The sequence below is a fragment of the Myotis yumanensis genome, unplaced genomic scaffold (genome assembly GCF_028538775.1).
Source record: "Myotis yumanensis isolate MYYU_CA2020_CCGP unplaced genomic scaffold, mMyoYum1.0.hap1 SCAF_10, whole genome shotgun sequence".
Taxonomy (NCBI): domain Eukaryota; kingdom Metazoa; phylum Chordata; class Mammalia; order Chiroptera; family Vespertilionidae; genus Myotis; species Myotis yumanensis.
Genome location: NW_027223761.1, coordinates 46,469,754 through 46,493,081, shown reverse-complemented (window position 1 = coordinate 46,493,081; position 23,328 = coordinate 46,469,754). Strand labels below are relative to the sequence as shown.

General features: G+C 40.3%; 1 protein-coding gene across 2 annotated transcripts in view; it reads right to left on the bottom strand.

The window, feature by feature from the left end:
* The window catches only part of ACER3 (alkaline ceramidase 3), an 86,666-nt gene that overhangs the window by 6,403 nt on the left and 56,935 nt on the right, over window positions 1–23,328 (bottom strand). The window contains exons 4-9 of one of the 2 annotated variants that reach the window (XM_070425671.1): window positions 20,293–20,345; window positions 17,035–17,116; window positions 14,718–14,753; window positions 7,963–8,021; window positions 3,687–3,788; window positions 2,164–2,268 (exon numbers count right to left, since the gene is read on the bottom strand). In XM_070425671.1, the coding sequence (XP_070281772.1) occupies window positions 2,164–2,268; window positions 3,687–3,788; window positions 7,963–8,021; window positions 14,718–14,753; window positions 17,035–17,116; window positions 20,293–20,345 (437 nt within the window). Of the gene's footprint in view, window positions 1–2,163; window positions 2,269–3,686; window positions 3,789–7,962; window positions 8,022–14,717; window positions 14,754–17,034; window positions 17,117–17,338; window positions 17,975–20,292; window positions 20,346–23,328 lie in introns of those variants that run through there. The other variant, XM_070425672.1, reaches the window with a different exon arrangement.

The following is a 23,328-nucleotide window of genomic DNA, read 5'->3' as shown; positions in this document are numbered from 1 at the left end:
GAAGGCTGATTACACTGAGGATGAAGTCGCCCGCCCATGAGGGCAGCTCTAGCTTATAGCCACAGCTCCAAGGTAACAGCCAATATCAAATGACACCCCAATATAAGTGAGCCCTCTTGTACTTCTATTCCAGGGGGAGCCTTCAGATGTCTGCAGCCTGAACTGACATCTGACACCAACCCTATGAGAGGCTCCACGTGAGGACTGCCTAGCTGAGCCCTTCCAAGTTCAAGACCCAAATTCAAGACAATTGTGAGCAAAATACACTGGTTTATTTTAAACTGTTAAGTTTGGGGTTGTTGTGTAACATTAGTAACTGAAATATGCTGCTCCCCCTCCCTACTTTTTTTTTCTGGAACTCCAATTAAATGTTAGACCCTCTCACTTCATCTTCCATTTCTCTTAACCTCAATTCCGTATTTTTTGTCTCTGCTGGAGTTAAGTAATTTTTTCCTGATCTGTTTTCCACTTTACTAATTCTTTCTTCAATTGAGTTTAATCTGTTATTAGTTCTGTACAGTGAGTTTAGCATTTTGGTTAGTATAGTTTTCATTTCTAGAGATTCTATTTGGTTCTTTAAAAATTTGTTTGAAAAAGTTTCTTTTTCCTTGAACTTATTTTTAAGTTTGATTTATTTCTTCAAGCATAGAAATTGCATTATTTTTATAATCATTGATAATTCTAATATGTGATATTTTTACTGGTCTCTTAAAATTTTTTTAAAAATCCTTACCCAAGGGTATGTTTATTGATTTTGAGAGAGAGAGAGAGAGAGAGAGAGAGAGAGAAAGAGAGAGATGGATGAAGAGAATGCAACCTAGGTAGGTACCCTGGTTTGGAATTAAACCCACAACCTTTTGGTGCATGGGACAATGCCCAACCAAATGAGCCACCTTGGGATTTCTTGTGCAGTGTTAAGGTGCTAGTTTTTTAATTATTGGGTTCACTTTATAGTTATTCTTGTTTTTCCTTTTATATCACGTCAATTTCCCCAAGCATTTTCTTCCATATCCCTTCCCTTTTAAATTAGATATTTCCCATGTGCTATGGACTAAGAATTCAAATAACCAATGCAGTAAGAAGTTGCAAAAAGTAAAATAAACATACTTGGAGACAGAGTTTAAAGAGCTCTTCCATGATTAAGCTCTTCACAGCATGAATTCAATGTTCCTATTTAGCTACTCAGAAGTCTTTTTTTAAAATATATAATTCTCAGGTAGCTAAATTTTAGATAATTCAGGTTACCTAAACAAGCTGACCTCCAGATAGGTGAAATGCAAATGTTATTTTGAAGAGATATTCTAAAAGTTTCACTTAAGTAAATTTTCACAGTGGTTTAAAGAAAAAATTTCTTCCCCTGCCTACAAATATTTCAGCTCTCTCAATTCTTGAGAAGAATTTGAAATTAAACATAGCCTGATCCACTGGTAAAGAGACCAATATATACATAATCATTAATTAAACCAATTAACAATATATACTATGTGACAGGCATTATTCTATCCATTTAGGAGAGTTGCAGTGAATAAGATAAAGTCCCAGCTGCTCTCAAAGAATTAACAGTCTAGTTGGGGGAGGTAAACAACTAAATAAACATATAACTGGTTATAAATACTTTAAAGGTTACAACCTGATAAGGGGACAGAGAGTGATAAGGAAGTATTATTTGGATAGAGTGATCAGAGAGAATTCTGATGCCATTGTTGTTGTTAATGGCTGACCTCCGATAGACTCTTTATTAGGAGAGCAGGGAAAGCAAAGTGGCAACCAATTTATTTAAGCAGGGGACTTCAGGTACTCACTTTTCCAGTCCCCTACTCAAGGGATCTGGGTGCTTTTCTTTCAAAGTTTATTTTTTAATGCTGATCAGTAAGAAATTGAAATATTTATATACTACTAGTACTAAAAAAAGTTTATATCCTACTTGCATTAAAATGTAAATCATGCATCCGAGGTTAGTTAATACAACTGTCTTACTTTAAGGATGAGAAAACTGAGCTTTAGAAGGGAAGGGACTTGCTTAAGGTCACCCACCCAGTGGGAGAGGCAAAGCTGGAACAAAAGTTCCTGATTCTGTCTCCAACATTTTATATATACACCATCATATTTAAAGAATACAGAAAAAAACACTCCAAAACTAGGTTTTAAAAGTCTATTTCCTACCTGAAAAGGATGTGAAGATAAGAACCAAGGCCAGTTAAAATATGCCACCATGAATGAAACTGTGTGGTAACACCTACGATAGGTGGTACCTTCTTTCGAAAGTTCCTGTGAGGAGAGGGGGGGAAAATCACCATGTTAATTTTTTAAAATATTTAGCAACTAATGCTGACAGTTTTAGAGCATTTTGAAATGCCATTCTCAAAAATGGCAGTTACTTAATTTCTTCAAGTGTGCTGCAGTCTGACATACTATTTTGCAAAGTGTATTTTCAGGAATAGTATTCCTTGCAAAAGTTCTGAAGAAATGACTCTGTGGTCAAAACAGAAGTGGGAAATAGTACATAGTTTATTGTTCTCTTAGAGATCTATGATGCATATTAACAGATTAAAAACTTTGAAAAGTCCTACCCTAACTTATAGAGTTCACCTTCATTTTTTTTTTCAGGTAACCTACTTACCCCCGGAACCCTTTATTTAGGTATTATCTTATTAATACCTTATAGGACAAATGTTTCTCGGAGCATACTCTAGGAAACACAGGTCTACCTAGCATGCACTTAAGGAACTAGACACATGCTTTTCCTATGTCCTGCATACAACCATCACCTTAGAAGTGACCACACAGTCTATAAAGTCCTTTGGTATCTATTATTTCACTGCATAGTAAGTCTCTGATGTAGCTATTATTAGCTTTGCTTTACAGATTAGGAAACTAAAATTCAAAGCAATTTCCTCCCTTTTTTATTGAATTTATTGGGGTGACATTGGTTAATAAAATTATATAGGTTTCCGGTATACAATTCTATCATATATCATCTATATTGTATTATGTGTTCACACCCCAAGTCAAGTCTCCTTCCATCAGAGATATTAATTGAATTGCCCAAGTCACTCTGCTAGTGAGTGGCATAGCCAAGTCTAAAATTCTAGATTTTTTAAAAAAAAATACATCTTTTTATTGATTTCAAAGAGGAAAGGAGAGGGAGAGAGAGAGAGAAAAAAAAACATCAATGATGAGAGAAAATCATTGATCGGCTGCCTCCTGCATGCCCCCTACAACCTACCCCCCTCCCCACAACTGGGGCATGTGCCCTGACCGAGAATCGAACGGAATCAAACTGTGACTTTCTGGTTCATAGGTCTATGCTCAACCACTGAGCCTCGCTGGTCGGGCTAAAATTCTAGATCTTTTGATTAGATATATTAATATTCTCATTTATTAGAGGGAAAAAATAAACATGAAACATCAAATTATTTTTCTAGATATCCTATGAATTTTTGAGACAATTACCATCTAATTTTGAGACAATTACCAGCTCTAATTGGGTTTCTAATGGGTATTACTGATTCAGAACTACTCAATTAGATCTTAGTTTTCAAAGCAAGGTGTATTACTTGTTTGCTTCTGTACATTAAAGTCTACATTTACTTATTTAACTTTTTATTATGAGGAATTTCAAATGTGCAAAAATAGGCAAAATAATAATGTACCCATTGACCTCAGAGACTGAAAATGTATCTTACCTCAGTGAATCACAAAAGATGTTATCTATGTTCCATAATAAAAATCCCAATAAAAATACACCCAAAGATGTATAACCCAGTCCTCTAAGCCATGGATAAACCCTGTGGAAAAATTAAAAAGCACAATGAAATTTTGCTGCGTCATGTCATGATCAGAGATTGAAGTAATCACTTTCATGAGAAGGAAAGGTTTTTGTTAGTATTAAAAGCAAACCTATCTATTAAATTATCTAATACATTTGCCTATTACATTTAGTCATTAAAAGGTACTGAGAGAGAATGTGCTTCTAAGACTTGGCTAGGTATGGTGTATCAAGAAGATAATGTAAAAGTCCCCAGCAACTTTATCAGTCCCATGGAAGTGCAAGGGGAGTGGTGGAACATAATTAACATTGAGTCACCTGCTCTGTGTCAGGCACTATACTAAATTAGATACGCACTACACACACACACACACACACACACACACACACAGACACACACAAATTAAATCTTCAAATAAACCCCATGAAGCAGGCATTATTCTTTTTACTTCACCAATAAAAAAACTGAAGCTTGGTGATTTACTCAAAATAGCAGCTTATATGTATATTAGTGGCCCGGTGCACAAAAATTTGTGCACTCGGGGGGAGGGGGGGTCCCTCAGCCCGGCCTGCACCCTCTCACAGTCTGGGACCCCTCGGGAGATAACGACCTGCTGGCTTAGGCCTGCTCCCGGGTGGCAGAGGGCACGCCCAATCCCTAGGTGCAGCCCCTGGTCAGGCTCAGAGCAGGGCCGATTGGGGAGTTGGGGCGCCGCCCCGTCATGCACAGAGCAGGGCAGATCAGGAGGTTGTGATGTCACCCTCAGTCACGCTCAGGGTAGGGCTGACTGGGAGGTTGGGGCACCGCCCCCTGTCACACTCATGGCAGGGTCGATGGGGAGGTTGCGGCGCCACCCCCTGTCACGCACAGAGCAGGGCCGATCAAGGGGTTGAGGAGCTCCCCCCGTCACTCACAGAGTAGGGCCGATATGGGAGTTGGGGCGCCACCCTCTATCACCCACAGAGCAGGGCCGATCAGGGGGTTGGGGTGCCACCACTGTCACACTCGGGGCAGGGCCGATGGAGAGGTTATGGCTCTACCCTGTCACACACAGAGCAGGGCCCGTGGGGCGGGGGGGGTGGGTTGGGGCGCCGCACCCTGTCACACACAGAGCAGGGCCGATCAGGGGGTTGGTGCGCTGCACCCTGTCAAACACAGAGCCGCAGGGCAATCAGGGGATTAGGGAGCTCCCCCCTATCAGGCACAGAGCAGGGCAGATAGGGAGGTTGTGGCCCCGCCCCCTGTCACACACAGAGCTGCAGGGCGATCAGGGGATTTGGGCACTGCCCCTTGTCACGCTGATCCCGGTGCCGGGAGCCTCGCTGCTCTGCTGATCCCGGTGCCGGGAGGCATATTACCCTTTTACTTTATAGAAAAGAGGCCTGGGGTACCTCAGCCCGGCCTGTGCCCTCTCACAGTCTGGGACCCCTCAGGGGATGACCACCTGCTGGCTTAGGCCCGCTCCCCGGGGGATTGGGCTTAAGATGGCAATCAAACATCCCTCTGGCAGCCCGGCAGCCATCGGGGGATGTCCACTTGCCAGCGGGGAGCAGGCCTAAACTGCAGTCGGACATCCTTAGCGCTGCTGAGGAGGTGGGAGAGGCTCCCACCACCACCTCTGTACTGGCAGCCATCAGCCTGGCTTGTGGCTGAACAGAGCTCCTCCCATGAGAGAGCCCACTGACCACCACAGGACAGCTCCTGCATTGAGTGTCTGCCCCCTGGCGGTCAGTGTGTGTCATAGTGACCAGTCATTCCCAGTCTTTCTGCTGTTAGGGTCAGTTTGCATATTATCCTTTTACTATATAGGATAGAGGCCTGGTGCATGGGTGGGGGCTGGCTGGTTTGCCCTGAAGGGTGTCCTGGATCAGGGTGGGGGTCCCGCTTGGGTGCCTGGCCAGCCTGGATGAGGGGCTGATGGCTGTTTGCAGCTGGTCACACCCCCTTCAGGGTGGGGGTCCCCACTGGGTGCCTGGCCAGTCTGGATGAGGGACTGAGGGCCGTTTTCAGGCTGGCAGGTGACTGAAGCTCCCAACCTCTCCTTTTTTTCTTTCTTTTCTTTTTAATTCTGGGATTTATTTACCTTCTATGGCTGTCACTGGAGCTGAGAGCCGGCTTTAGCTCTGAGGCTCGGCTCCAGCTCTGAGACCTCGGCTGCTGAAAGCAGGTATCTGGGCTTTGTTTAGCTTCTATAATTGAAACACCGTTGCAACTCCACCTCTGAGGCCCGGCTGGCTGAAAGCAGGTTTCTGGGGATTGTTTAGCTTCTATAATTGCAACATAGTTGCTTAGAGTGCAGCTCAGAGGCCGGCAGCGGCAGGTGGGGAACCTTGGCTTCCTCCATCACTGGAGCAAGCAAGCCTCCTGTTCACTTCAGCTGCCTGCCGCCATCTTGGTTGGCAGTTAATTTGCATATCACCCTGATTAGCCAATGGTAAGCATGTCAGAGGTACGGTTAATTACCATGTTTGTCTGTTATTAGATAGGATTTTATAGCTGCAATGAGGTTTCATTGACGTACATTAAAATCCATATATTTAAAGTGTACATTTGATGAATATGTTCATATGTATCCATGAAACCAACAACACACAAAATAATAAATATATCCATCACCTCTAAAAGCTGAGTCTGCATTTTTTATAATGTTGTATAAATGGAATAATACAGCATAACTGCTTTATTGTATGTGCTTTTTCCACTTGGCATAACTATTTTGAAATTCTTCCATGTAGTTATGTGTATCAATACTTCAGTTCCTTTTATTCCTAAGTAGTATTCCACTATATAGATATACCACATTTTGTTTATCAGTCCAAATATTGGTGGCCATTTGTGTTTTCAGTTTTCTTTGCCATAACAAAGCAGCTACTACCATTCATAAGTAAGTCTTTTTATGGACATACGCTTTCATTTCTCTTGGGTAAAAAGTAAGGAGAGGAATGGCAGGTGAATGCTAAACTTTCTAAGACTCCACTAAACTGCTTTCCTAAGTGATTGTCTGTTTTCCCAAGTGATTTTACACTCCCATCAGCAGTGTATGAGTGTTTTTTGTTCTATATCCTCACCAACACTTGATATGACATCAGTCTTTTTAGTTGTTCTAGTAGGTGTAGTAGTATAGTGGTATCTCATGGTGGTTTTAATTTGCATTTCTTTAATGGCTAATGTCATTGAGCATCCTTTCACATGTGTATCTGCCATCCATCTAACTTCTTTGATAGTTTGTTGAATCTTTGCCCATTTAAAAAATTGTTGTTTGTCTTATTATTGCATTGTAAGAGTTCTTTATATATCCTAAATGTAAATCTTTTGTTGGATATATATTTTGCATATACTTTCTCCAACTCTGACTTGCCCTTAATTTTCTTAACAGTGTCTTTTGAAGAACAAAAGTTTGTTATTTTGATGAAGTTAAATTTATCAATATTTTCATTACAGTTTACACTTTTTGTGTCCTATTTAATAACTCTTTGCTTAAGCAAGCCTGAAAAAACTTCTGCTCTATTTTCTTCTAGAAGTGTTTCAATTTTAACTTTTACATTTAGGAATTTGATTTACTTCTAGTAAATTTTTGTAATGGTGTGAGTTTAAGTTAATTTTTAAAATAAGACTATCAAACTGTTGAGCACAATTTGAAAAGATTACCTTTTCCTCACAGAATTACTGTAGATGCTTATTTAAAATCAGGTCAGTATGGATTCGTAGGTCTATTTCAGAATGGGTCTATTTTTGGATGTTCCATTGATTTATATTTCATTCTTAGCAGTAATACCACAATGTCTTAGTGTGGCACAGAGCAAAACAAGTAGTATAAGTCCTCTAATTTTACTGTTCTTTTCAAAAATGTTTTGGCTATTCTAGATCCTGTGCCTTCCTATGTAAATTTCAGAATCAGTTTCTCATTTTTTACTCTAGAATTTTTAAAAGGCTTTAATATACTTGTACATTATAAACAAAAGGTGGTCATCATATATAGCTTTCCTCAAATTTCTTTAATTTTGAAACTCTTGTCTTCACATGGTGCCTATTAACAACTTGCTTAAAGAATTATACCATAATGAATGTTGGGTTATATAGTTTTCAATCAATAACCCTGTTGGGATTGGGTTTTATGTATTACTTCAATTTAGGCTATAGATTTATTGCCTGAATGTACTCTAATCATAGTGTGATGATACAAACTACTTACCATGTAACAATATAAATTGATCGAAGTACTAATGTGAAGACCAACATTCCATACATGACCTAAAGAAGAAAGGAAAAAATGTTACTAAAATCATTATTCTTTGGCGAAGAAAGTATATTTTGCCTACAAAAGTAGCCCTCCCAATTAAATGTAAACATTTATTATCTTTCATTACATTTTAAAGAACAGAATTTTTAAGAATATGTAATTATATATTTAAGAGTCATGCTAAGCTTTGAGGAAAACTTATGAGCCTGTTTGTGAATAACCAGCATCAGAAGTTCTGTGTCCATTTTAATTCTTATGTTATGTGAAATATTAAATATCTGGTGAAATTTGAACAGATACTATAATTTTGCCTCACACTCCCTAGATCAGGGGTGGGCAAACTTTTTGACTCGAGGGCCACAATGGGTTCTTAAACTGGACCGGAGGGCCGGAACAAAAGCATGGATGGAGTGTTTGTGTGAACTAATATAAATTCAAAGTAAACATCATTACATAAAAGGGTATGGTCTTTTTTTTTTTTTAGTTTTATTCATTTCAAACGTGCCGGATCTGGCCCGCGGGCAGTAGTTTGCCCACGGCTGCCCTAGATCCTTCCCTTCTCTTTAGCTTCACTTTCAGCAACTGATTCTATTTCCCAGGTTGCTGGCTGAATCTCCAGTAGGAGGCACACAGGAGGCAGTCGACTGACGTTTCTCTCACATCAGTTTTTCTCTCTCTCCCCCTCACATTCTCTCTCTCTAAAATCAATAAAAACATATTTTAAAAAATTGATCAGATTATGTAAACTTTCTAACTCTGCTATCTTGCCTACAAAATGAAGATGATAATGTCTATACAGTTTGCTGTTATTTTTATGATAATAGGTAAGTCAGTCCATATAAAGTATACAAAAGATACACAATACTTAGTACATAAGAGATATTAAAAAATGTCAGCTTCTTTTGCTTCTTTTCTAAGTGTGCTTACACAGTAGTTTCTTCACATCTCTAATCTGTAATTAAGTGGCATAAATGGAATATAATAAAATTTAAATAAAACTGCCTAAGTTCCTGTCTAGAACCAATCCATGGGAGACATCCACTTTGGCAAGAAGAGTTTAGGTAATAGTACTCTCTGAGACATTAGATGAGATCTTACTGTGATACTCAAGTACTGATTTGTTAATTAGCTGCTTAAAGAGGGTTAACCAACTTCTTAAATGTTCTCTTAATCTATTCTCATAGACATTTTTTACTTATTTCCTTATTTAAGATATATTGGTGTATATACTGAATGTGGTGGCTATGTGATTTGTGTATTTTACACTTTGCAAGGCTATCAAATTAAATAAAAGCATTTGGCTCTCTTTTGGAGATGTTTGGATCACCTTATATTTAATACAGTAAAGTAGAAGTGGTATCAGGATTTTCTCTCTGGGAAACTAATCTGATTAGCAAGACAATCATCCTGGTTATGGCAGATCCTTTTAAAATGTTTATTAGCTTCTTCTCTCTAATAGTATGTCACTATTTATCTCTCTAGGCCCAACTCAAACATCTCCTTTCAGAAGCTTTCTGTGATTATTACAGGCAAAATTTTATGCACGTCATCTTATATCTCAACTAGAAGCCCGTTGCACGAAGATTCGAGAATAGGCCTTCCTTCCCCTGGCTGCTGGCACCAGTTTTCCTCTGGCACCCAGGACCCAGGCCTTTGGTCTGGCTGCAGCGAAGCTTGGCTTCTCCGCTGCGGCCGCAGCAAGGCTTGGCAGCCGCAGTGGAGAAGCCAAGCCTCTTCAGTCTTCAGTCTTCAGTCCAGCTGGGGCCTTCAGTCTTTGCTCCATGCCTTTGTATGCAAATTAACCGCCATCTTTGTTGGGTTAATTTGCATAGTCACTGATTGGCTGGTGGGCATAGCAGAGTGACACCAATTTGCATGTTTCTCTTTTATTAGTGTAGATATGTACTTTTAGTATCACACTGTATTGTTTATTGCCTTATGGTTTTTAACTTATATTATTTTATTTTATTTTATTTTTTAATATATTTTATTGATTTTTTACAGAGAGGAAGGGAGAGAGATAGAGAGTTAGAAACACCGATGAGAGACAAACATCGATCAGCTGCCTCCTGCACACCCCCCACTGGGGATATGCCCACAACCAAGGTACATGCCCTTGACCGGAATCGAACCTGGGACCCTTCAGTCCGCAGGCCGACGCTCTATCCACTGAGCCAAACCGGTTCGGGCAATATATTAATTATTTTATATTATCCTTGTGAAGTAATACTTCTTTTTCTGAACATTTTACAGATAAAAAAATTGAAGAATAGGCACATCAGAAATTTGTCCATGGATAATAAAGTGGCAAGAAATCAAAGTGGTAAGAAATCAAGATTCCAAACTCTCAAGCCAAAGCTCCTTTAGATTGGACAACGTTGCTTTTCCCTCCTTTTCCATTATATTTAAGATCTTGAAAGTTATTGTAAATCTTGTCACAAACTCCAAAACAATTTTCTACTTAAAAATTCCAAAACAACCCAGCCAGCATGACTCAGTGGTTGAGGGTCAACCTATGAACCAGGAGGTCTCAGTTTGATTCCCAGTCAGGGCACATTCACTGGGATGCGGGCTTGATCCCTAGTAAGGGGTGTGAAGGAGGCAGCTGATCAATGATTCTCTCTAGTCATTGATGTTTCCATCTCTCTTTCTCTTCCTTCCCCTATCCTATCTAATAAAAGAGTAATATGTAAATTAACCATCACTCTGTGACAAAGATGGCAGCACCAATAGTGGCCGGGGAGGGATGCTGGCGGTGTCACCCTGGCAATGTGAGCCCAGCGTCTGTGCCCTGGCCATGTGGAGGGAGGGCACGAGGAGGGAGGGGAGGGGCCTCTGGCCAGAGGCCGGGGCGAGGGATGCTGGTGTTGTTGCAGGCCGGACTGAGGGACCCCTCCCCCCGTGCATGAAATTGAAATCAATAAAAAAAATAACGCGGCCTCTGAGTTGGGAGCAGTGAGAGAGAGACACAGAAGCCACATGAATTATTTGTAAATGTTGTTTTAATAAAAGCAGAGCTTTATCTTAAAAAAAAACAAACACAAAAAACCAAACACATCAACAGTTATATGAAAGAATAAAAACAATACTCCAAACTCAAATCTTAGAAAAGTTTTCTTTTACTAATGATACCCAGAAAATAAATAGGGATAAATGTTTTTAAGCCATAATTACAAATAGTTTTGATTATAATTACTTAACAGATCAGCAAAGGATATTCTAGATTAGATATTTGAGGCAGAGGCCTCTTTAAAAAAGCTTTACAACAGCAATAGTGGGTCATTTTCCCTAACCTGTTTTTTAATACTGGAGTAAGTAATAATTTAGCTACATGCAGTAGAAGCACTTTTGTTTGTTTGTTAATCCTCACCAAGGATATTTCTTTCCATTAATTTTCAGAGAGTGGAAGGAAGGGAGGGTAGGAGAGAACGACACATCAACTGGAAAGGGAATCCTGCAACCCAGGTACATGCCCTTATAAGACATATATGTTACAAATATTTTTTTACAAGTCTATTTTCCTGACCAGACAGTGAGCACCTTGAGACCAGCAGCGATATCTTATTTGCCTTGGTATAATAATATTACTTAATGCTTACTGAGTGCTTACTATGTGCTAAGGGTTTTTTATATGCATTATCTCATTTAATCCTCAGACAACTTTAGGAGATTATTATACCAATTTTAGGAGGCATAATAAACTCCTTAAGAGCAGGGACCTCTTTATTTCATTTATTAATATATCTCTTGTGACTAGTACAGCACCTGGCACTGAAAAAGCACAAAGAAGTTAAGTAACTTGTCCAAGGTATACAGCTAGTAAGTGGAGAGACTAGATTTTTAATCTCTAAGCCTAGGATATAAGCCATAGCTATAAGCTTTCATTCTGTCTCCCTTCCGATCAGCAAACATTACCCCTCTACACAGAGAAGAAAATATTTATTACTGGAAAAACATGTGGAAATTACAGCATGAGATATTATATGAATACTAGAGGCCTGGTGCACAACATTCGTGCACTGGGGGTGGGGGTGGGGGTGGGGGTGGGGGTGGGGGTGGGTGGGTCCCTCAGCCCGGCCTGCGTTCTTTTGCAGTCTGGGTGCCCTCAGGGGATGTCCTACTGATGGCTAGCGGGCCTAAGCTGCAGTTGGACATCCTTAGTCAGCCCGGCTTGTGGCTGAGTGGCTCTCCCCCTGTGGGAGTGCAATGACCACCAGGGGGCATCTCCTGCTTTAAGTGTCTGCCCCCTGGTGGTCAGTGCGCATCATAGCAACCGGTTGTTCCACTGTTTGATCGATTTGCATATTACCCTTTTATTATATAGGACTAGTGCCCTGGTGCACGGATTCATGCACATTGAAAGGAAATTAATTAGAAGGTGGCTGATGGGGTGGGACTGGGTGAGATGGGCTGGACACGCTTGTGAGTCAACCTCCCATGGTCCCTCCCTGGCCGGTCGCACCTGGGGCGGCACTGTGGCTCAAAGTAAGCGGGGTCCCTCTGGGAGGTGGGGTCCCTCGGCCTGGCCTGTGGGGATCAGGCCGAAACTGACTGACATTCCCTGAGGGGTCCCAGATTGTGAAAGGGTGGTTCTTGGGTTACGCACCCCGGAATCGAGCTCCCTCCTCTTTAGTTCTGGGGTACGTCATCCAAGAACTGTAGCTGCTAAGTCACCACAGCTCAGCAGCTCCTGCATTGAGCATCTGCCCCCTGGTAGTCAGTGCATGTCATAGCTACCAGTTGAAGCGTCTGTCCCTTGGTGGTCATTGCGCGTCATAGCTACTGGCTGGACTGTCAGACGGTGGCTTAGCCTTTTATTTAGATAGATTTTGTTACTTTTAAAAAAATAATATATTTTATTGATTTTTTACAGAGAGGAAGGGAGAGGGATAGAGAGTTAGAAACATCGATGAGAGAGAAACATCGATCAGCTGCCTCCTGCACAGTCCCCACAGGGGATGTGCCCGCAACCAAGGTACATGCCCTTGACCGGAATCAAACCTGGGACTCCTGAGTCCGCAGGCTGACGCTCTATCTGCTGAGCCAAACCAGTTAGGGCAGATTTTGTTACTTTTATTACATAAACATAATGTCAAATAGATCTAAAATATAAAATGGAAAACTGGTCATAAACTTACAAAAATTAACCTCAAATTTCCAAATTTGTTTTTTTGTGGCTGACTTTTCTTTCTTGTAAAGGCAAACAAAAATGTTATAAAAATGGAACTATTTTTAATATAAACTTTCTTCATTTTCTACAGTGTCAATAAATCTTTCTAACAATGACATCACTTTAAGCTATAATAAACAGGGAAGTGAGTTGAGGGTGTCCTCTCCTGTAACATCTACTATGTCTATTTTCAGCTGGTCTGTAGAAAAGCAAGGCAGAATAATGTGGTTTTGGAATTTATTTAAAAAACAGATTTCGGCCCTGGCCTGGTAGCTCAGTTGGTTGGAGTGTCGTCTCAATACTCCAGTTGCAGGTTTGATCCCTGGTCAGGGTACATTTAAAAATCAACCAATGCATAAATAAGTGGAACAACAAATTGATCTCTTCCATCCCTCCCTCCCTCTCTGTTTACACATAAAAAAATAAATGTATATAATCCAATATCTCTGTTTAAATAAATAAATAAAGCCGAAACCGGTTTGACTCAGTGGATAGAGCGTCGGCCTGCAGACTGAAAGGTCCTGGGTTCGATTCTGGTCAAGGCCATGTACCTGGGTTGCGGGCACATCCCCAGTAGGAGATGTGCAGGAGGCAGCTGATCGATGTTTCTCTCTCATCGATGTTTCTAACTCTCTATCTCTCTCCCTCCCTCTCTGTAAAAAATCAATAAAATATATTTTTTTAAAAATAAAAAAAAATAAATAAAAATAAAAAACAGATTTCAGTTAGATAATTATTGTCTAGCTCTAGTTTAAAATGTTATAGGTATATTTACTTATTATATAAGCACAAAATAATCTAAAACTACAAAGCTTCTGACACTCCTGAAATATATGCTTATTGATTTATTTTTATTTGTTAGTTTGTTAAAAGAATGGTGACAGGAGTCAAACAAATCTAGATTACAATCCTGGCTCTGCCTCTTAATAACTATGTAACCCGGGGGCAAATTACTTAATATTTGTGAGCTCATTTTCCTTCTAATGTGGATAATAAGCCCTAATTTGTAGGACTGCTGGGGAGATTAGTCTGTGTATCAATGAGCATAGTGCCAGGCACATGGTGGCACTCAATAAACAATAGCTCTCTTTAGTTAGGGTCTGCTACTTTATTTCACTCTGGTTTCATTATAAATCATTATTTCCTCCAGCAGTTTCCTGTGTTTGCTTCCCTCAATTCAAATAACTTTCTACCTCAAAAAACTTACAATATATATTAGGAGGAAAATATTCAAGGACTTTTCACTCTACCTTTTCTAGAAAATAATGTCATAAAAAGATTTTATATATGTATGTGCAGAAGGCTTCCTCTTTTTTTCTCCTTATATGAGCAATGTTGCACCTGCATTACTGACTACCAATAGCCAGGTGGACCTGGGCATTGACTGTTCTAGGTAGATTCCTGTTACCTACAGCTGGCTCCTGTAGGCACTTGAGTTTGCAACCTCTGTATTTGCACATTATTTATCAGAAAAGGAAAACACAAAGCAGGCAAGTATTGTTAACCAATCAAATGTGTAATAATTTTTAAGAATTACCTGATGGAATACAGGCTCCTTTACCTTAAGGTAAACCTGCAAAATATAGAAACACATGTGAATGAAATGCATGATGAAGGGGAAAAGAAAACTTATAATAACAATTCTGAAAATTCCAAACCTCTCCTGCTTCCCTAGTCCTGCTACTGAGATCTGACTCCAGCCACATAAAACCAATCAGATTAAGTGGCAATGCCATAGGAGGGCTCGTCCCTACAGGTGGGTCTTTCCTAGTGCTAGCTTTACCATGGTCAACTACATGTTTCAAAATTGTTGTGGATGTCTCTGGTCTCTTGGCCTCTGCATCAGCATCAAGGAGGGGCAAAGATGCATGGATACTTATGACAGCTGAAGAGGCTATGCCTACAACCCTGTAGCAGACATGTTCTACAGTATAAAGAGGTAGAGACACAAATTGAATTTCAGACTCTGCCACTTACTTGCTGCAGGCTTTGAGTAAGTGGCATCAAAACCAAAAGACTAATTTTTCCTTATCTTGATAATGGGAATAATATTGGTGACAAATAAGAAGCTAAAATACATGAAAGGGCGCTGGCTGGTGTGGCATCATCCCATGCACCAAAGGGTTGCTGGTTCAATCCCTCATAGGGGGCATGCAAGGGCAGCCTATCAATATCCTGCTCTTACATTGAAGTTTCTCTCTCCCTCTCTAAAAACCAATAAAATATCTTTTAAAAAGGGCATAAAAGTGTCTAGTACAGTAGGTGCTCAAAAAGTGAAAACATTAAAAAAAAAATCTCTGCCCCAGCCAGTTTGGCTCAGTGGATAGAGCATCAGCCCATGGACTGAAGGGTCCTGGGTTTGATTCTGAACAAGGGCATATACTTTGGTTGCAGGCTTGATCCCCAATCCTGGTAAGGATGCATGCGGGAGGCAACCAATCCATGAGTCTCTCTCACTTCGATGTTTCTCTCTGTCCCCCTCCTCCGCCCCCTTTCTTCTACTTTGTAAAAATTAATGGAAAAATATCCTTGGGTGAGGATTAATAAAACAAATTTCTTGTGTTTCTGCTTCCCAAAACTTCTAAATCACTTGCCCAGATGTCTTCCCAGTTACACAAACTCTAGTTTTAGGCTCCATTGTCATATGGGTGGTTAAATTCAATGCCTATTCAAGATTTAGCTTGCACTTGCTGCATTATAGGAGTACACCTTTAAAATGACATGGTAGAGAGAACAGAAATTTAAATAATAACCTTGAAATGACTCCCATCACTTACAAGACAAAGTCCAAATTTCAAAGCCTTCCATGATCTCACCCCTGACTTTCTGATTGGCTTCAGTGCTTTCCTCTTGTCTCTTTTTTATTCTAGGCTCCAGAAAGTACAGTGCTTCCCCAAATATGCTGGTTTCTTGCTTCTGTATCTTTAAACATGGTTGCTCTTCACATTGTTCAGAAATCCTCCCCTGCTGGCAAACACTCATCAGTTCAAACTATACCTCTTTCTTGAAGCCTTTTCTGATCCTTTCTCTGTTCAGGAACTACTCACCTTCCTCTGTACCCTCACAGTCCATGTACACATGGTTCTATGCCTATGGACAGTGTAATAGTCTATTAGAAATGCTTCACCACACTCTTGCCCAAAAGCCTGGTGAACTCCTACTCATCAGTTAAAACTTAGCTTAAATGCCTTTTCTATGGAGCTTTCCTTGACCCACTCTAGAAATCTTCATCTTCATTGATACTCCTTCATCTCATCCTTGTATGACTAGTTTTTACCTCTGTTATTGCAATTATTATCTTTTGAAGCAATTCTTCATTTACACGTTTGACTTCTGTATTAGAATGTACTCCTCAAGCCAAGCAACTGCTCGCAGTCATCTTTATATTTTCTACTGCCTGATATGATAGGTTTGCAATAAAAGTTTTTTGAAATGAGTATCTAAATTCAATTCACTTGAGGAAAAAAGACACTTAGGTAGGCTCAGAAGTGACCAGCGATCTCAACTAAATAGGAAAAGGTTAAAACATAGTCATATTAGACTCAACAGAGCAGAGCAAATCTCTCTTTTTTTTAACAAAAAGGAGACAATATATCCATCCATAAAAAGAAGTTCGCTTTCCCCCATTTCTACTAAATATTAACCTTTTGATTTTCCCCCATTTTTTAAAAAAAAGTTGTTTCAACTTTTTGTTGAGAAATAACACCTAAATGGGAAACAAAGAAGCAGTAAATGAGTTTTCTCTAGAAACATTTCAATTTGAACAGCATGAACCAAACTGGAAGCACAATGTGCCAAACTCCATAAAAGGCTAGTTCACATGCTTAATCTGTTAGAAACAAAATATGACTTACGGTGGTTACTATTAAACTGAATAGAACTAAGGTAAAAAGCAGATGGTAGTTTACTGAGTTCTTGGTCTTGAAACATTCAAACCTTAAAAACAGAGAGAAAAAGAAAATTGCTTTAGAGTATTTAACTAGAAAAAGAAATAGAATGCTGTTGGACCACTTACACACGTTCTTGGGGTCTAGTGATGCCCATCATTTCTTCCCATCCATACTCTCATCTCAGAGAACTTGGACTGTCTATAGCCTCCAAGAGGTTGGGGGAACAGGAGTAGGCACATTATTTAAACTAGACCAATGAGAGGCTCACCCCTGAAAATTTGGTGTTTGGAAGCTGGAGACCGAATCAGTCAAGTGTGGAGAGTCAAAGTATAAAGCCATAGGGATTCCAAGTCTGATGTTGACAACAGGGCAGCCAAACTGAATGAACAAGCAGATGAATGAGCAGAGAAGTGGTCTGCAGGAAGGGGAAAATAAAGCAGACATAAAGACTTGAAGCCATGTTGAGAGGAAGGAATGGAGAAAAGAGGGAGAGAGAGAGAAAATTGTCCTTCCAGTTTAATGAGGCTCTACCTCCTGATGTTGGGTCCCACATAATTTCCTCATGTCCTTACAATAAATAAATCTCTCTTAACTCAAACTAGCTTAAGTATATCTTTCGACTAATGATCCAGGAATAACATAGTATTATAGAAAATATCACTATATTATAATCATCTTTTTACTTATCTGTCTCCCAACCAGATTGTGAATTCTTTGTGTGCTGGGATAAAACCTTTTTTCCATATATCTAGTCACTAGGATAGTATCTGACAGAGGAAATATTCAGTAAGTAAGGAAATATAAACAAATACACGGCCATCAGTTAAGTATCCAACCTTTGAACACATGTTTTAATACAAACAGCAGGAGACTTCTCTCAGTTCACTAATCAATTGGCTGTGGGAATTGGACTCAACTCCTATTTCCTTCTCTGCAAAGAAAGGTGGTGGCCCAGATGACTTATAAGATCTCTTTTGTCTTTAAATTCTGGAACTTGATGACTTAGTAAAAAGAGCTCATCTGAAAGTATTTTTCTAGATCAGGGCAATTTCTCAGCCTAAGCCTGTTTTGTTTTGTTTTTGTTTTTGTAAATAAAATTTTACTGGAACATAGTCACATCCATTTGTTTACATATCTTCCATGCTGCAACAGCAAAGTTGAAGGGGTGCAACAGACTATAGGCACACAAAGCCAAAAATAGTTACTGTCTGGCCCTTTACAGAAAAAAATTTCAGAACTTTTAAAATAATATGTTTTTAAATTGTTCTGAATTTTGCATACCTTTAGAAGATATTCTTGAGCTAGCATTGATGACCATATTGAGAAGAATCAGCCAACCATCACATAAAGGGCTCAGGGGCTCAGAGACATGTTAAGTATTAGTGCTGGGGAACAGAACATATATTTAGAAGATAAGGTTGAAACAGGCTATAAAGCCAGGATGAGTGGAATAGGAAACTGAGATAGTTAAGCAGCAATTTGCAGCCATTTAGAAAATCTAGATGCCAAGCAGTTTGTAGCCACCTAGTAAGTCCCATATTCCCTAAATCAAGGACATTTAAGAGTAAATGGTTTGAACTTCTCCTTCCCAACCAGAGGGTAAATAGCTTAAATCAGCGGCTGCCAACCTTTCGGACCTCACGGACCACCAGTGGTTCGCGACCGCTGGCTTAAATCACCTACTCAGGGAGACAGCAGAATTCCAATTAGTGCCATTTGCTAACCACACCCAAGGACAGATGAAATTAAGAGAATAAATCTCATTTTGGTACATCAGCATAAAGCTGATGAATATCCTGAGATCCCCCCATTCACCCAGCCTTTAAAATCCCTCAAAACCAAGGTCCCAGCACATGCTCTTCCTCCCAGGAACATGCCCATGCCTCCCCCATCCCATTCTTTCCCCACAAGCATGCATCTCCTAAGTTGTAAGGGAACCCACAAGGCTTGCAACCAGGGAAACACTGGGCAGTGGCAGTTCATCCTGGGCAAATCCCTTGAACACGACACCCAGGCCCCCTTTTTCTGACTTCTTAGTGAGCCAAAGCAGACCAGCCTCGGCTCATTTCACCAGCCCTTTCTTGTCTCACTGTCCCGTTTTAGTAAATGTCCTCTAAAATTCACCTGGACTTGGGTTGTGAAATTTTTCCTGCACGAAGTCCAGAACCCACACACTACTGGTGAGCCCTAGGCAGACCTGCTCAGGGACAGGTCCCCTTTCCAGTAACAAGGTTACTAAACTTGTAGTTCAATTTCCAACTCTGACACTTACTAACTACATGACCTTAGGTAAGTCACCTAAGCATAAATTCTGCTTTATATCTGTGGACTAACAGGGGGCTCTATAGAAAGTACCTTCCCAGATGATTTGATCTTAAACTCCTAAGTGGTCAGGTCATGGTGGGTAGTAACGCCCCAGGCACATAACTTTTAACTAAAGGTTTTTTCTTTGCCTTAAGCCCTGTCCATTGTTTCTGTGCATCTAGTTAACACACCTTTGAAATAAGCCTAACCACTTTTAAGAAAGCACATCATCTTAACTATCCAATTCCTGCCTTGCTTTCTCCCACTTTCCTGTAATCTTCTTTAGTTCCCTCCTTAATTCCAAATGCATAAAAGAAACTGCAAAACTGTCATTCTCTATAGCATCTGAGATCTTGCTTCCCAGCAACTGTCCTCAGTTTTGGCTCAAACTCTTATAAAAACTTTCTACAGACTTGGACATTTCTTATGTCAACATATCCTTAGACAAGTTACTAAACCTCTCTGTGCTTCACTTCATCATCTATAACATAGGGACAATACGCATTTATCTTGCACAACTGTGATAATTAGAGATGACTGATGATCTGGTATCTCTAGAACAATTACAAATACAAAATAGATAAAAATTATTTTTATGGCATAATATATAAAATCTTTACCTAAACATGTATACATTTATAACTCAAGGAAAGGCAAATTATGTAAGTTATGTCAAATTTAAGTAATAGTCTACCTAAATTGGCTATAAGGTATTGATATCACAAAAATTAATAAACAACATTATTTTAACTTCCCAGAGATTATACTCTACATCAAGATCACAAATACTATAATCTTTTACACTATTATAATCTCTCAGTAATATTAACTGAGTTAGTTATATAACTCAATTTACTATAAGGCCAATGTGAATTTTAAAATATATCAAATAACTAAATTTTAAACTTAAATACTTACATGCAGTACACAAATATACAACTGCTGTAAATCATTGGGAGTTCATCCAATAGCTATAAGAAACAAAGACAGATAATAGGATGTCAATACTGTAGAGTTGCAATTATTATGCAAATAAAGTAAAATTTCATGATTAAAATGGTCACCTCATTATCTAATATCTTTTATTAATTATTTTATATATTTATCATTATCTAATCTACCCTGAGTATGTTTATTTTAATTTATTGTTTTTGAATAATCAAGCGTATCCATCCATCTATCTATCCTAATGTACATAGCTAAGTAGAATGCAGGATGCCCTGGGCAGTTCAGATCATTTGGTAATCACAAACTATAATATCACATTTCCAAGAAAGTATGATGCTCACCATCTAGAGGTCTATGGGTCCTATCAGTATTCTTTTGCATTTCTGCCCTTTTCTATAGCACTTAAGATGGATAAAATGTCCACTGATATACATAAGAGGTATTAATGGTCGGGAAAGTCATTTAGTTAATCTAAGTAACTTATGCCTCTGAAAGATAATGTTATTAGCAATAATAAAAATAATGATTATAGCTATTATGTATTATACTAGAGGCCTGGTGCACAAAATTTGTGCACTCGGTTGGGGGGCGATGGGTCCCTCAGCCTGGCCTTCGCCCATTTGCAGTCCAGGACCCCTTGGGGGATGTCCACCTGTTGACTTAGGCCCACTCCCCGGGGGATCGGGCTTAAGCTTGCAGTCAGACATCCTTCTGGTAGCCAGGGAGCCCTCGGGGGATGTCCAACTAAAGGCTTAGGCCCCCAAGGGATTGGGCCTAAACTGTTAGTTAGACATTCTTAGTGCTGCCATGGAGGTGGGAGAGGCTCCTGCCACCACCTCCGCACTGGCCAGCCATGAGCCAGCTTCTGGCTGAGTGGCACTACTCCTTGGTCTGACCTAAACCCTAGAGATTAGTACTTCATTTTACAACTTTTTCTCGGTTTATAGGCAGCAGCAAACTCAGACCACACAGTCGGGTGTGCAAGAAATGTTGCTTTCTTTATTGTTTAGTAACCAAACCTAACTTCAACTTCAGCCCCCATTCTGCCAGGTGAAAAAACAAAAACAAAATATTATTTAACTTAGGTTCCCCACCCCCTTCTCTGGAGTTGTACTTCCATGTCAGACAGTTTATAACTCAGGCAGAGGTGCCAAAGAACCGAGCAGGGTCAAGAACATGTGGACCTCAGTCTTCTGTCTGGACTGGCCCCCACCCAGTGCCCTTGACCCTCATCTGACCCTCACCTCAGAGCTCAAGTCCATGCCGACCCCTGGTATATTCTCCTCATCTGGGCCTTGAGGCCTCTTGAGTCCAATTCGCTCTCTTCATCCCTCCCTGCCACCTTCTCTCTCTCACACAAAGAGCTATTGGGCTTTCTGGGGTGAGGTCCTCTGACACCTCCTCAGCCCCGTTGCATGGACATCATCTTGGTGCCTTGGTCATGGCCACAAATCTGTGTGGCTGCTCTCAGACCCTCGGTCTCCTGCTGCCTTAGGGAGTGACTCACTGGGAGGGGAGGGTCACAGTCCTTTTTACATGGCCACCAACAAACACTCAGTGTTCCTTCCCTCTAGTTCTCCTTCTCCTCCTCACCCCAGTCCAGGCACGTCTATGTGCAGGGCAGGGGAGGGCGGAAGGCAGGGGTGTCTCTGACCTAGCACATAGGCTTCCAGATCCACTGCTCCCCCAGGCCTTCCATGCTCTGGACCTCGACACCCAGAACCTGTCCGCTCTCAGCTGCAGGTCTTTGCCCACAGTGGTCAAGCCTGTTTAGTGCAGTGGTTCTCAACCTTGGCTACACATTAGAATCACCTGGGAATCTTTTTAAAATCCTGATTTCTGCGCCTCATCCTTTGTTACTAATGTTGTGGCTCTACCCCATAACAAAGAAACAGAATTTCCAGAGGATGAGGCCCAGAAATCAGGATTTTAAAAAGATTCCCAGGTGATTCTAATGTGCAGCCAAGGTTGAAAACCACTGGTTTAGAGGCTTGAAGTCAAGAAGTGCCTCTTTGTTCTCTGCTTTCTGGAGGCGGTCAGCGTGGAACATTCCTGCCCTGGATTGGGGAGGGGTCTCTGGGTGTTAAGAATACCAGGAAGGGGAGCACACACTCCTCCGAGAGCTCAGAGAGTGGAAGGGCAGCACCCCCTCACCTCTAACCCCAGGACATTTCTTTTTTTTGTTTGTTTTTTTTTAATTAAATCTTTATTGTTCAGATTATTACATTTGTTCCTCTTTTTTCCCCCCATAACTCCCCTCCTTCCAGCTCCCACCCCACCCTCCACCCTCACTCCCCACCCACTGTGTTCATCCATAGGTGCATGATTTTTGTCCAGTCACTTCCCGCATCTCCCACACCCCTTTTCCCCCCAAGAATAGTCAGTCTATTCCCTTTCTATGTCCCTGATTCTATTATAATCACCAGTTCATTCTGTACATCAGGTTATTTATTCACTTGATTCTTAGATTCATTTGTTGATAGATGCATGTTTGTTGTTCATAATTTGTATCTTTACCTTTTTCTTCTTCTTCCTCTTCTTAAAGGATACCTTTCAGCATTTCATATAATACTGGTTTGGCGGTGATGAACTCCTTTAGCTTTTCCTTATCTGTGAAGCTCTTTATCTGACCTTCAATTCTGAATGATAGCTTTGCTGGATAAAGTAATCTTGGTTGTAGGTTCTTGGTATTCAGCACTTTGAATATTTCTTGCCATTCCCTTCTGGCCTGCAAAGTTTCTGTTGAGAAATCAGCTGACAGTCGTATGGGTATTCCCTTGTAGGTAATTGAGCCTCTTTCTCTTGCTGCTTTTAAGATTTTCTCTTTGTCTTTTGCTCTTGGCATTTTAATGATGATGTGTCTTGGTGTGGTCCTCTTTGGATTCCTTTTGTTTGGGGTTCTCTGCGCTTCTTGGACCTGTAAGTCCATTTCTTTCTCCAGGTGGGGGAAGTTTTCTGCCATTATTTCTTGAAATAGGTTTTCAATATCTTGCTGTCTCTCATCTT